Source organism: Artemia franciscana, chromosome 5, assembly GCF_032884065.1.
Source record: "Artemia franciscana chromosome 5, ASM3288406v1, whole genome shotgun sequence".
In the NCBI taxonomy this organism is placed as follows: Eukaryota; Metazoa; Arthropoda; class Branchiopoda; order Anostraca; family Artemiidae; genus Artemia; species Artemia franciscana.
The window spans coordinates 59,754,845-59,770,076 of record NC_088867.1 but is presented as its reverse complement, the minus strand read 5'-3'; the positions used below and the strand labels follow the sequence as shown (position 1 = coordinate 59,770,076).

The following is a 15,232-nucleotide window of genomic DNA, read 5'->3' as shown; positions in this document are numbered from 1 at the left end:
AAGCGGGTTTGAGTGGACTCACTCTGGCTTTTCAATATCACAGAATGCAAATATTTGCCTGATTCTCGTTTAAACAAAATTAACGACTAAAAAGTCGGTAATGGAAGGGCTGGAGGGGTTAGATTGGCCACAGGCCATTATATACCTTCAGTAATACAGTTCGAAAACCCATCCGTGATTTTAGTTCTAACAACATGCATCATGCCCACTTTTTTGCCAAAAAGCTGATGGTGAAAGAGGGGGAGGGTATTTAAGGAGCAACTCTCCTTCTTTACGCTTCCAATAATAAAGATTCAGAATCACTATAGTATAGTATAGTATATAGTATATTTCACACGAAAAACCCCGCTGGGCCATGTCCACAAAAACGTAGAGATACAATTAAAAAAATACAAATGCAATCAAAGTATTCAGTTTAAACTTTTAATCAAAACGATTAAAGCACAGAAAACCATTCACAAACGCTAATATAAACAAGCAAAAACAAAGTCACCACTTAACACTCTCACGTTGGGTTGCACGAATAAACCGTGCAGCAATTTTTCCACCCAAGAATAATCCCATTCATCCATTCAAGAGGGGTCTCCATCCGTAGAGTCAAAGGGGATTGGGCTATGTAATAATTTTTCTCCAAACTATTGGGGGGGGATACAAATACCCCCTTGCCTCCCCCCGAAACGATGTCACTGTTACCCCTACCATTTCCTCTATTCCATTCACCCGATAGTTCCACATCAATACTCAATTGCCTTAATCTATCCCACCCACAAACATCTTCTTCCGTCTAATATACACTCTGCCATTGCTTCCCTCTCTAACCTCTGCTTTCCCATACTTATTCCTCTTTCCCAATATTTCACCATTTTCGATAGCCTCCGACTTCTTAACGACAAAATTCCCAAATCACCTTTAATAACTAAGCTATTAAATCTCTTGCTTAAACTTAGCATCCTTTTACAATACTTTAAGTGTAATCTTTTTAATGTGTCACCCTTATCAAAACATGTTTATATATATAAAATAGTGTTTAAACAAGGCTCCACCTGCTTTTTTCCTGCTAAAAAATCGACAGTGGGGAAAAACGTTCCAATGTACTATTGGAGACATCGGGTCTGCCAAGTATCTGGTATTACGTAATCATTTCCGGTTGATAAGGAAACGTCGGGAAGCATTATTATCCAAGTTTTGTTTACCAAGCAAGTTTTTCAATACTTGAAGTGACCTTGAAGTGACATGGTGTCTAGTAAACTTAACGCGTTCTTAACCGTTCTTGGACTTAACCGTTTTTACACTGAATTGTGACTTAACTCACTGTTACATCAAGTCAAAACTGACGTTGTTTTCACACCGATTTGTGGTTTAACTAATTTCTGAACGGAACCATGACTTCGCTCACCCATTTTTGGAACAAAACAGAGCCTTGGGTGTTTTGCACCGAGTTTGTTATCGCACCAAGTTACCATGGGCCACCTTTTTGTCCCCCAAATCTTGAAAAATCTGTTGTGATTTGGTTCAAACGACATGCAATATTCCTACCTTTCTGCTAAAGAAATTGGAGCAAAGGGTTTTCTGGCGGAGTTTCGGGAGATCAATTTATGTTCAAATTATACAGATTTAAAGTACTTACATATTCCTGGTTTTAGCAAGGTGCAACATACCCACTCTGACTACTAAAGTGTATTAGTGAATAATAGGTCGTTTGCATAATTTGGGACCCTCGCTTTTTGGGCTAAATGGATCATACCCCCCTCCAAACGGTAATTTTTTGGCGCTTCGACTATTTTTATTGAAATGCTTGTCTAGAAATTTTTGGTCCGATGCCATGCTTACTTGGGGTTGCCTGTGTCTGGTACAGAAAAAGACACAAGAAAGAAGATAATAGTTCCCCGGTCACCTTTGATTCTACGAAGTTCACTAGACCCTTTAATTCTGAATAATACCCTTCCAAAGTTTATATGACCGTTCTGTACAAGGGGGCCAAAAAAAAAATTCATGGCATACGCATCACTCTTAACTAACTAAACGCTACTGCATTGAGTGATAAAATTTTGATGATGTTGAAGGTGAGACAGAAGTTTCGTTAATGGAATAAAAATAATGATTAAATGCTTGGAGGTGCTCTGTCTTTCAGGGAAAATTTCATCCTTGAACATACTTTTGTTTTTCTCCTATTTTATTCCACTGGTAATTCCTTTGAAGCAGCATTGCAATAGTTCTTTTTTCTCATCTTTTTAGGGGTTTGATATGTGGAAGTGATGACTGCTACCCGGTAGCCGTATCATTTCAGCCTAGTTTCGAGAATGGAAGCCTTTTAAGTGTCGTAAGTCCGTTTTATTTTTCCCTTTTTAAACGCAAACGAAATCTGTTTAGAATCTCTGACGGATTTAACGAAACCTTTACTTGCACCCACTTAATCTGTGTCTTATTTTTTGTTCATACTAAGATGCATTAAGATGTGTTAAGATACATCTAAACGTTTTTTCGTTAAGTTGCACTCAATCATTTTATCTCTAAAGCCTAGATTTACTGCTCACCTCCTCATAATAAGTGAGTTCTATCGACTGACAAAAAATTAAAAATAAATAATGGTAGTAACAAATTGCAGAGATATATTGTATTTCAGAAATTAAGGCTTATATTATAAATTAAATAAAAAAACAAGTTTTTTTAACTGAAAGTAAGGAGCGACATTAAAACTTAAAACGAACAGAAATTACTTCGTATATGAAAGGGACTGCTTCCTCATCAACGTCCCGCTCTTTACGCTAAAGTTTGACTCTATCTCTCAACTCTACTTTTTAAAACAGTAAAAAACTTTAGCGTAAACTTTCAGTTACTTTCGTACTTTCGGTTAAAAAAAACTCATTTTTTTTATTTAATTTTTGACCGTTTTTGAATCAATGCATGTTTTGACTCTTTACGCTAAAGTTTGACTCTTTCTCTCAGCTCTACTTTTTAAAACAGTAAAAAACTTTAGCGTAAACTTTCAGTTACTTTCGTACTTTCAGTTAAAAAAAACTTATTTTTTTTATTTAATTTCTGACCGTTTTTGAATCAATGCATGTTTTGATTTTGGCTCTCCGCAGAGGAATAATTAAAACGAAATTAGCATATTTCTTCTTTTTTTTTTGCTAAATGGCTTTCTCATAGTTTTGATCGAATGATTTTGAGAAAAAAAGGAGTGGGGGAGGAAGCCTAGTTGCCCTCCGATTTTTTGGTTACTTAAAAAGGCAACAAGAACTTTTTATTTTTTATGAATATTTTTATTAGTAAAAGATATACGTAACTTATAAATTAGCTCACGTAACTAACTTTTGTATTCTTATGTTTTTATTACATATATGAGGGGGTTCACCCTCTCGTCAGTACCTCGCTCTTTACATTAAAGCTTAAATTTTGTCCCAATTCATTAAGAATGACCCCTGAATCACCAAAGCCGTTGAATAAATAGTTGAAATTACTAAAAACACTTTAGCGTAAAGAGCGGAGTATTAGGAGGAGGTGAGCCCCTCATATACGTAATAATTTCTGTTCGTTTTAAGTTTTAATGCTGCTCCTTACTTCCAGTTGAAAAAACTTTTTCATATTTATTTTTTCATTGTTTTTTTTTAATAATGCTAGAAAATCCTGCGCTCCCTTCATGGAAATTTTCTTCCCCCATGACAAATTCCTCGATGGAAAGTTCTCCCAACATATCCCCCTCTTCTCAACCCCTCCCCCCAACCAAAAAATTGCCCTGAAAACGTCTGTACACTTCCCAATAACCATTACTATATGTAAGCACTGGTCAAAGTTTGTAACTTGTAGCTCCTCCCACGGGGACTGTGGGGGATTAAGTGGTCCCCAAAGACATAGTTATAAGGTTTTTCGACTACGCTGAATAAAATGGCTGTCTCAGAATTCTGATCCGTCGACTTTGGGAAAAATAATTAGCGCGGGAGGGGGCCTAGGTGCCCTCCAATTTTTTCGTCACTTAAAAGGGCACTAGAACTTTTCATTTCCGTTAGAACGAGCCCTCTCGCATCATTCTAGGACCACTGGGTTGATACGATCACCCCTGGAGAAAAAAAAATAAATAAACACGCATCCGTGATCTGCCTTTGGCAAAAAATACAAAATTCCACATTTTTGTAGATAGGAGCTTAAAACTTCTACAACAAGGTTCTCTGATACGCTGAATCTGATGGTGTGATTTTCGTTAAGATTCTATGACTTTTAGGGGGTGTTTCCTCCCTATTTTCTAAAATAAGGCAAATTTTCTCAGGCTCGTAACTTTTGATGGGTAAGATTAAACTTGATGAAAACTATATATTTAAAATCAGCATTAAAATGCGATTCTTTTGATTTACCTATTGGTATCAAAATTCAATTTTTTAGAGTTTTGGTTACTATTGAGCCGGGTCGCTCTTTGCTACAGTTCGTTACCACGAACTGTTTGATTAAGGCATAACTAAATAGATTTTAGTTATTTTTTTTTCTCTTATTTATTTGTTTTTATTTATTTATTTTTTTTATTAAAATAATTAAATAAATTAATCTAAATTAATAGTTAAATAAAGGCTTATCTAATAAAATAACTTATGGCTTATATTATATTACAGTATATTATAAATTGAGGCTTATATGTATTTCAGAAATTAGGGTTTTCAAGTAGATTTTGACGTCTTTAGAAGAAACGCGCTTTTGCTAACCTTTAGAATTTGCAAGTTTACTTGGAATTCAATATGGGTTTTTCCTTTTTGTTACTATTTTCGGAATGGAATTAGATGATGTTTAGCAGAACCTGGCACGTACGCAGGGGTGGGGGCCTTCGGGCCCGCCCGCCCCCCCGAAATTTTTCGAAATGTTTATTTCCCCATGGTTTCTTGGGATTTCTGGCAAAAGTAGGACATTTTTTAAAAATATAGATACATGTATGAAGCTTTTTTTTTGGGATTTTACAGCATGCAATTATCTGATCAAGTCACTGCCCATTTATTAACCCATTTTCTGTCTAACTTTTTACCCTCTTTGAAGTAACTAGCGATTGTACTGTTATTTTGTTTTGTAAAAAGAGTTTGCTTTCTACAGCAAAATAGAATTATCCTTGATATCATGGGGTTTTCAGGATAAAGTACAGCTTTTAATGGATCAATTTTGGAAACTATCATTTTTCATTAAAATCGATGTTTTTGCAATAGAAGAACTACCCCCACAGCACCCATATTGCACTATTAACCCTAAAATTTCCCTTTCAGTGGGATATAATAGATTAATCACTGGTTCTAAATCGCTATGAACATAACCTGAGTCTAAAACGTACTTTTGAGGCCTCAGTCTCCTTCCCCCATCCGCTACAATACTACTGATTAAAGTTAATCTGTATTTTCTGATATACGTGCTTTTTGCATTTATTTAGTTACTATAAAAAAAGTGCTACTTTATATCTGCTGTTTCGAAGGTTTTGGCCCCGCCCCAAAATAAATTCCTGCGTACGTGCCTGAGCAGAACATTTTATCATAAAATTAGCCTAGGTTTATTGGATGAAGACATTGGAATGTTAAAAATAATAAAGCTTTTAGTGATTTATGAGCACACCTGCGCACTGAAAAAAATAGAAAAATAGTTGCCTAAAACTGGCCTTATTCCGTGTTTTCATTGTAACGTTGAGTAACATGTCCTGGTTTGAATGTCTACGCCTGGACTGTGAATTGTGTCTGACTTTCAAAATAAGGACTTGACCAAAATTTTCTGATTTATGTTTGACTGAATCCTGACAGATCTTATGTATGGAAAATTTTTATGTGTTCTAACTAAAATAACTAATAAAATTTAACTAACTAAAATAAATTTTATATAAATCTTACTAATGAGATTCCTATTTATTGCCTCACACTCTTTCTTTTACAAAAATAAGAATTGAAGAATTAAATTAGAATGTTATATATATATATATATATATATATATATATATATATATATATATATATATATATATATATATATATATATATATATATATACCAGGCGTGCTTTTTAATTAAGGTTCGTTTGATCATAAGTGCACAACAAATGACTGTTTAAAAAATATAAATCTATTTTCAAAAGGTACATACTTTACTCTATTTAATAGCATAGTTGTCAAGTAATGTCAAAGTTGTCAACACTTGTCTCATCTCTAAACTAATTTTAAAGTAACCTCTGTGTAAACACTTGCCGCCTGTTCTGCTAACCAGGAATTTACTTCCATTTTTGCGTCATCATCATCATTGTAACGTTTGCCTCTAAGGTGTTGCTTGGAGTGGAGAAACGGATGGTGATCGCTCGGGTGCAAGTTTAGGACTGTATTGTGGGTGATCTAGAACTTCCCAGCCAAAACTGTCCAAAAAATTAAGGGTCTAAAAAGCAGTGTGAGGTCTAGCATTGTCATGAAGAAGGACAAGTTCCTTTGTCGCTATGCCAAGTTTTTTTTTTTTTTTTTTTTTTTTTTTTTTTTTTTTTTTTTTTTTTTTTTTTTTTTTTTTTTATCGCTCTGCGGAGCTTTCTGAGGGTTAGACAATATGCTTCTGTATTGATAATGGCTTCTCTTTTGCATAAAGTCGACCAAAAAAACCGCCATGCCTATCCCAAACACCGACGCCATGATTTATGCTCAGAGAGAGGATGTCTCTCAGTCTTCAAATTTCCAGGGCAGTGTGTGTGTTTCCATTACGTGTCATGTTAACATTACATGTTACATGTCATGATCTGAGTGTGATGTGCGAAACCCCGTTTCGTCTCCAGTTCAACCGATTGCCACCTCAGTGTAACCTTAGTATGTAACTTGAGTGTATTGAATAGAGTTTATTCAAGTACACACCCTCCTCCCCCTCCCACAGAAAAAAAAAATATTAGGTTTAGTTTTCATAAATATTAAACTTCAGTCTTCGTTCTTCATTCTTTTTTCTAACCCTTAGGTCCATAGTTCTATCTTAGTCCCTTAGTTCCACCTTTCGATCCTTAGTAACCATTAACACCTTTAACCACGTTAACACCTGATCTAGATGCTTGTTATGAGTTTAAGTATAGATGACACTCAAGTATTTTCCTTTGAAACAAGAGCTAAGAGCTCACATGGCACTTGTGACGAGGCCAGAAGAGCTAAGAGCCAAGAGCTCATATGGTATGAGCTCTAACAAAATTCTATCAATCAATAGATTGACTTAAAATGAAAATCAGAAGCTTAATGCCGGTCGGGATTTAAAATAAGAGCTCTGAGTCACATTGTCCTTCTAAATATCAAAATTCATTAAGATCCGATCACCCACTCGTAAGTTATAAATACCTCATTTTTTTCTAATTTTTCCTCTCCCTTTAGACCCCCCCAGATGGTCGGATCTGGAAAAACGACTTTATCAAGTCAATCTGTGCAGCTCCCTGACACGCCTACCAATTTTCATCGTCCTAGCACGTCCAGAAGCACCAAACTCGCCAAAGCACTGAACCCCTCCCCAAACTCCCCCAAAGAGAGTGAATCCAGTACGGTTACGTCAATCAAGTATCTACGACATTTGCTTATTCTATCCACCAAGCTTCATCCCGATTCCTCCACTCTAAGCGTTTTCCAAGATTTCCGATTTCCCCCTCCAACTCCCCCCAATGTCAACAGATCTGGTCGGGATTTGAAATAAGAGCTCTGAGACATGAATTCCTACTAAATATCAAATTTCATTAAGATCCGGTCACCCGTTCTTAAGTTAAAAATACCTCAATTTTTCTAATCTTTCCAAATTAACCCCCCCAGCTCCTCCAAAGAGAATGGATCTGTTCCAATGATGTCAATCACGTATCTAGAACTTGTGCTTATTCTTCCCATCAAGTTTCATCCCGATCTCTCCACTCTAAGCGTTTTCCAAGATTTCTGTTTCCCTCCTCCAACTTCATATGTCCCCGGATCCGATTCGAGTCAAAAATGGAGCATCTGAGACATAAGACCCTTCTATATATCAAGCTTCATTAAGATCCGATCACCTATTCGTAAGATAAAAATACCCCAATTTTCACATTTTCCAAGAATTCCGGTTTCTCCCTCCAACTTCCCCCAATGTTACAGGATCTGGTCGGAATTTAAAATAAGAGCTTTAAAGCTCTTAACAACCACCCCTCCCACCATCTACTCCAAAGAGAATGGATCCGTTCCAATTATGTCAATCACATATCTAGAACTTGTGCTTATTCTTCCCATCAAGTTTCATCCCGATCTCTCCACTCTAAGCGTTTTCCAAGATTTCTGTTTCCCTCCTCCAACCCCATATGTCCCCGGATCCGATTCGAGTCGAAAATGGAGTATCTGAGACATAAGACCCTTCTATATATCAAGGTTCATTAAGATCCGATCACCTATTCGTAAGATAAAAATACCCCAATTTTCACGTTTTCCAAGAATTCAGGTTTCCCCCCTCCAACTTCCCCCAATGTTACAGGATCTGGTCGGAATTTAAAATAAGAGCTTTAAAGCACAAGATCCTTCTAAATATCAAATTTCATTAAAATCTGATCACCCGTTCGTAAGTTACAAATACCTCATTTTTCCGAATTACCCCCCCCCCTCAGCTCCACCAAAGAGAGCGGGTTGTCTTTATTTTTACCATCCAGCTTCATCCTGATCTCTCCGCTTCAAGTATTTTCTAATATTTCTGGTCCCCTCGCCCAACTGCCCCCCTCCCCAATGACGCTGGTTCCGGTTGAGATTTAAAATAAGAAATCTGAGTTACGAGGTTCTTCCAAATATGAAGTTTCATGAAGATCTGATTACTCTTTCGTAAGTTAAAACTACGTCATTTTTTCTAATTTTTCAGAACTACCCCCCCCCCCCAATTCCCCCAAATAGAGCGGATCCGTTCCAATTATGTCAATCACGTATCTAAGACTTCTGCCTATTTTTACCACCAATTTTCATCCCGATCCCTCCACTCTAAGCGTTTTCCATGATTTTAGGCTCCCCCCCCCCAAACTCCCCCCAATATCACCAGATCCGGTCGGAATTTGAAGAGCTTTGGGACACGATATCCTTCTAAATATCAAATTTCATTGAGATCCCATCACCCGTTTGTAAGTTAAAAACACCTCATTTTTTATAGTTTTTCAGAATTAACCAACCCCCCCCCCAACTACCCCAAAGAGAGCGGACCTGTTCCGGTTATTTTAATCATGTATCTAGGACTTGTGCTTATTTTTCCCACCAAATTTCATCCCGATCCCTCCACTCTAAGTGTTTTCCAAGATTTTAGGTTTCCCCCTCCCAACCCCTTTCCCAAGGTCACCAGATCCAGTCGGGATTTAAAATAAGAGCTCTGAGATACGATATTCTTCCAAACATCAAATTTCATTATGATCTGATCAACCGTTCGTAAGTTAAAAATACTTCATTTTTTTCTATTTTCCGAATTAACCGGCCCCCCACTCTCCCCAGATGGCCAAATCGGGAAAATGACTATTTCTAATTTAATCTGGTCAAGTCTCTGATACATCTGCCAAATTTCATCGTCCTAGCTTACCTGGAAGTGCATAAAGTAGCAAAACCGGGACCGACAAACAGACAGACCGACGGAATTTGCGATTGCTATATGTCACTTGGTTAATACCAAGTGCCATAAAAAGTATAAACAGACTTCTACTTTTTGTTTAAGCGGCTCTCACTCGGTGCACCAATTAGGGGGGGGGGCTATAGTATTCAGATGAAGAATACCCTTTCTTGATATTTTTATTGGAAAGAAAAAAATTACCCTCCCCCCTCATTTCATAAGTATGCTCCACTGCTTTTACTCTTTAGCCTTAAAAACATTGAAAATAATATAGAAACGCCAGTATATACCTAACGATAGACTAGAGCATTTTAATTTTTTTTTTACTTCCAGAAAAAGTGAAAAGTAAAATAGAAAATAAAAACGAGAAACAAACGTTCTCCATGAAAGTCATTTACGGTGACGATAGTTTAATTTTTGTTTTTTTTAAGTTTTATAGTTGTGGTACAGGAAAAAACCAGAGTCCATCTCGACTGCTTTAATTCTAAGCCGATATATTAAATTACATAAATTTTGTAGGAATGCGGAAAACCGGAACATTATTTTTCAGTTGTTTTTGTTTTCTGTTATTAAAAAGCTTTTGTTTCAATGTAAATGAGAGGGGAAGCTCTAATGGGGTGGTGGTGGCTGGGAGGGTCTATTTCCCCTCTCCTTTGTAGATTTTTAAAAAAATACCCTTTCTGGTAATCTCATCGGAATTCATGAAACAATACTTCACTCCCCCATTATTCCTGTATCTTCTTTAAAGAATTAAAGGAAATTGAAGCTCCTCTGAACGAACCAAGAGGAAATGTCGTATTTAGGAAAAAAATTGGGAATTCTATGGAAATTATTTTGAGAAACAAATAAGATGGAAGTTAAGGGTCTAAATCAATCTAGAGAATCTTCTTTGATTCAGGGAGTGAGGTGTAAATTCAACTTTAAATATAAAAAAAAATTAAAGGTGATATGCTACAGATCAAAAATTCTACTGGAATGAGACAAAACGAAAAAATAAATTTCCCTTTTTTATATATATTAAACGAATCTTCCGTTATATAATTAAACATAAACAAAAATATGTATAATTAAATATATTTTTGTTTTCATTTTATTACCTGTTGGTTGTAAACGGAAGATTTTGTTTTTCTTTGACGTTCAAAGTACGACATAAAAAAAAGTCTATTTCCAATTCTTCCTGCAAACAAAAGATGGGGAAATATCACATTTAGGAAAAACGAGGAACCTTTAATTATTTTAGGCACCAGATAAGATAGGAGGAAACGGATTGAATCGGTCTGGAGAATTGTCCTTGTTTAAGCTGGTGAGAAATAAGACTAACTTAGCAAAAGAAAAAGGAAGACATAAATAATAATTTTAAACGTAAATGTAGTTTTAAATGTAACAATAAATAATAATGTTAAAATATTATGTTCTAGAACATAAGTCCTGCAGCAATATGGACAAACAGAAAATCCAGTGGACGAAGAGTTCGTCTTGGCAGCCGTAGTTCAAAGCCGATTTGTTACGCTTCATACATTTATAAAAATTGTGCAAATATAAAAAGATTTTTCACATTTTTTAAATTTTTTGTTTTCTAAATTAAGATAATTTTTTCTGTGGTATCCAAGATACGACAATAAAAATTGTATATCAAAAGTTTCAATATCCACCTATTTTTGTAAATAAAAGAATGGGATATATTGTATTTAAAAAAAAAGGGAACTCCTATTTTATTTGAGTATCAAATAAAACGGAAGAAAAACGATTTGTTAATTCTAGGGAATTGTCTTCTTTTAAGGAGTGCTTACACCTGACCTTTCCAAAAAAGTTTCACATAGCTCCTTTTGAAACAGCACATCGTCAGTTTTGTGTGTCATTAGGGATCTATAGCAAGAAATCATATTACAAGCCCACTATTCATTGTTTGACCAATTTATATATTGTCTGTGTGCATAATGTAGTGTATAATTATAAAACGAAAGTGTTTTTCGTTTCAATTAATTCACTTTAATAATTTTTTAATTTGATTAATTATTTTTTAGTTTTTTATTTAAATTTATTGAAAGTTTAGTATTTCAAATTTTTAGTTTTTTATTTAAAAATTTGAATTTAATTAATTTAATTTAAATATTAACTAAAATATTCTGTAAAAAATACACTTATGATATTTTTTATTTGCAGGCATGGTCTGTGGGCAAAGTTCAGCACATACCTATGTTTGCATCAAAGGAGAAATACTACGATGGATTATCTATTGAATCTCCTCCTTTTAATTTGTACGGAAGCAGCATTCTGTCACCAAAGTTGTATTCTCAATCCTAATGTTATGATGGATAAGTTTTCCATGTCCATTTCCAGGGATCTACTCCCCAGTTGACAACTTTTGTATTAAATTTTATGATTTATTTCGAAGTCTCATTTATTTGGTCTGAGAACGAAATTGTCCTACTGCTTGAAAAGGGGATCCTGTTCTTTTCAGGGTTTGAACCCCCCTCCACTAAAATTTTTTGCCCAACTCGTAAAAAACGTAATAAAATGCAAATGAAAAAATTTGATGCGTTTTCAAGCTTTTTTTACTCCCCTCCCCCCAAAAAAAATAAATACCCCCACCCCCCGAATAAAAATTCTGGATTCTTGAATACTGAATCATTCGAAGCAAAATGCGATTAAGGATTTTGAACGATCTTTATTGAACACTCTAGTCCAGTTAATAAAATTTGTATTAGTCTCTATTCTTTTTTCAGCTGTTAATTATGCTTAAAACACAAAAGCAGGATATGATAGTTTTGTTCATATGAAAGCTTTCTTTCTCAAGTAAAATGTCAACATTTCAATTAGGATAAAACTGAATTTCGTGTTGCAAAGCAACAGAGGCAGAATACCCATATATACCATTCAAAATAGTTGAAAAGATTATTCTAAAGATTGGAAATAGGAATAGGAAAATTTCGATCTCTGGTTGTAATTTATTGAAGGAGAAACAGAACTTGGTGCGATTCAATGCGATAGGTATAAGTACTGCTTTCATTTTTACAGTTTTATTGTAGTAATTAAATTAATTAATAAATAGTAATTAACTATAATTAATTAAAAATTAATAGTAATGAAATTAAATTGTTTCTTCCTGACTAAGTAAATATATTTTTCACCAGTTCCTTCCTCAAAGTTGTATTAAAAATTCATCCACAAACCTTAGTGTCATATGCCCCAAGGCCATGATTGCTTATTTTCATCGCTAATCCCAAGGATCTACTGATAATTTTTAAATTAAATTTCAGAATGTTTGGTACCTTTAAGAACATATTTATGTGCTTTGTAATGAACTTTCTAAGGTTATACATGTCTAGTACAAGTATGATATTTTTGTAAGACATAGAAGCATAGCCTGTCTAGATATATAAGTATATTTTAAGTAAGATTAAGTATTTAAGATTTTTCATTATTGAAGCATTTTAAATTAAGATTCAAGTAAGATATATCAGTAAGATTTCTTATACTTATCGGGATACAATGTGAGAGTTCTGGTATAGTGGTTTGAAATGCCTCTGAGCTGTCTGACGATTGTATCCTTTTTATGCAATCAAAATAAAAACAGAATTAAAATTATAATATATAATTATATATTATATAATTATAATTATATTTATATAATATATAAATATATTAATTATAATTATAATTTAATTATAATTAATTATAATTATGGGCGTTACTTATAATTAAGGGCGTTAATTGTAATTATAATTAAAATTATAATAAAATAAAAATATAATTCAATTAAAATTATATTTAATATTTATATTAGACTTCTTGTACATATCTAGAGACATGATAAGTGCTTCGCTACAATAGTTAAAAGTGACATTGACCTCTTTGACGATCGTACCATTTTCATACAGTCAAAATTTTAAAAATTACAATGATGAGGCTCGAACTACATGTCAACTGTCCTATAGTTACCATGTCGTTTTACAGCATCAGCGTTTTCTTAAAACCCCACCATTGTCTTGTTAAAACCCCTTCTAATAGAAAATCTACATTATTTCAAGTTTTGGCCTTCTATCTTACAAAAACCTAAACTTAATTTTCCGGAATTACAAGATTCCAGTAAACTAGAAAATTGACTTGTTCTTTTTCTCTTCTATCGATTGATGTATAAACTCAGGGTGGCGAACGTGATCCACAAGTATCACGGTCGTTTCAAAACGTAACCCCTAGTATTCCTATGGACCAACGCGGTTACGTGCTGTCAAGCACATGCGCGGGTATGCTGGGTATTAGAAACTGTACCATCTCGTTTCAAATCTGCACCAACATTAGTGTAGAATGGCTTTTGATTGGATGAAAATAACCCCATGACATCACTTTCAATTAATCCGAGGCGTTTTTCACTCGCGTAAAGCTATTGACGAGGAAAGACGTATTTATATGCCTTTAGTCAAAGTCGAGTAACATCAGAATTCTCCTCTACTATTGGTTCCAATCTGAGGCAAATCGTCTTAAATTTGAAACAGATGGTAGAAATAGCGATAATGGGGGTGGGGGGGATATGCAAATGAGACTGATGGATCGCATATATTTTTGTATGAAAAAAATATATATTTAGAATCTTGGGTTTCTGAATGACTATAAATATTTATCAGATCGACTAATTACTTTTCCATAAACAATTCCACTAATGCAAAAATTGTATCAGCAGTTAGTCTCCTAAATTCCCTACTAAGAGGTTGCAGTGGAGGTTCTTATTGGTTGTCTTTATTAAGCTTGTCCTCCCTAGAGTAAGACTTGTCTAAGCTGCTAAAGCCAATTTCAAGGCCAAATAATTTACAGAAATATTCACTGCAGATTAACAAATATCCAATCACTAGTTAGTGCCAAATCATCTCAAAGTAAATCTGGTTAATCTCAACGCCAAAATTAAAAAAAAAAATGGACGAATGGAGAATGGTGATTATATCGATCAAATTTATTTTTCTAAAGATTCTCACAAGCGACAAGATACTGATTTACGTCAATAAAAAAAAAGCCAAAGTGTATTAAATAACAAGCAGTAAAATTAGTAGAACATAAAATATATTTACTACAGTAATTATTTTAATCATACCGATTAGTCACGTTTATTATATTCAAGATATACGTGTATGCAAAATATACAACAACATTTATAAAATATAAATTAGATAAATAATGTCTGTGCATATTTATTTAAAGTCAAAGAAAGCAAAAAAAAGTTGAAAAAACACTCGAGGTCCAAAGCCTTGAAGATGCACACCGTACACGTACAAGATAAACCTACACGAAGATACACGAACAAGAACAAGAGGTATTGACTCATAATAGGCTACAGACATCATGTGTTTTCGCAAACTCCTAGCGCTTTTCTTTCCATGCCAGCAGTAAAAGTGCCCTAGGGCGGTTGAAGCAGGCGAAACCACTTGCTTAGATTTATGGTTCTTTCACACTATGCCGTAAAACCTTTTAGACCAGCATTACGTAAGACTTTGTGGTACTTTATGTCATCTTACGGACCAAATTTTGGTCGAACCATAGGCAGCGGTAAGTAGACTCGAGTGTTACGTTACGCTGGAAATGTTCAACATAGCAGCAATAAAATGGAATTTCTGGATAAGTAAATGAATAATTTAGAACCGAATTGGTAGGCTTTTCCTAGAAATCCTTTTATGTTTGATCAGATCTTGAATCCCCAT

At 34.5% G+C, this 15,232-nt stretch overlaps 1 protein-coding gene across 4 annotated transcripts in view; it reads left to right on the top strand.

The window, feature by feature from the left end:
* The window catches only part of LOC136027659 (aladin-like), a 53,793-nt gene extending 41,857 nt beyond the window's left edge, over positions 1 to 11,936 (top strand). For all 4 annotated transcript variants that reach the window (XM_065705094.1, XM_065705098.1, XM_065705096.1 and 1 more), the window contains 2 exons: positions 2,236 to 2,320; positions 11,706 to 11,936. In XM_065705094.1, the coding sequence (XP_065561166.1) occupies positions 2,236 to 2,320; positions 11,706 to 11,846 (226 nt within the window). In that variant the 3' untranslated portion in view covers positions 11,847 to 11,936. The remainder of the gene's footprint in view (positions 1 to 2,235; positions 2,321 to 11,705) is intronic.
* Positions 11,937 to 15,232: the final 3,296 nt, after the last annotated feature.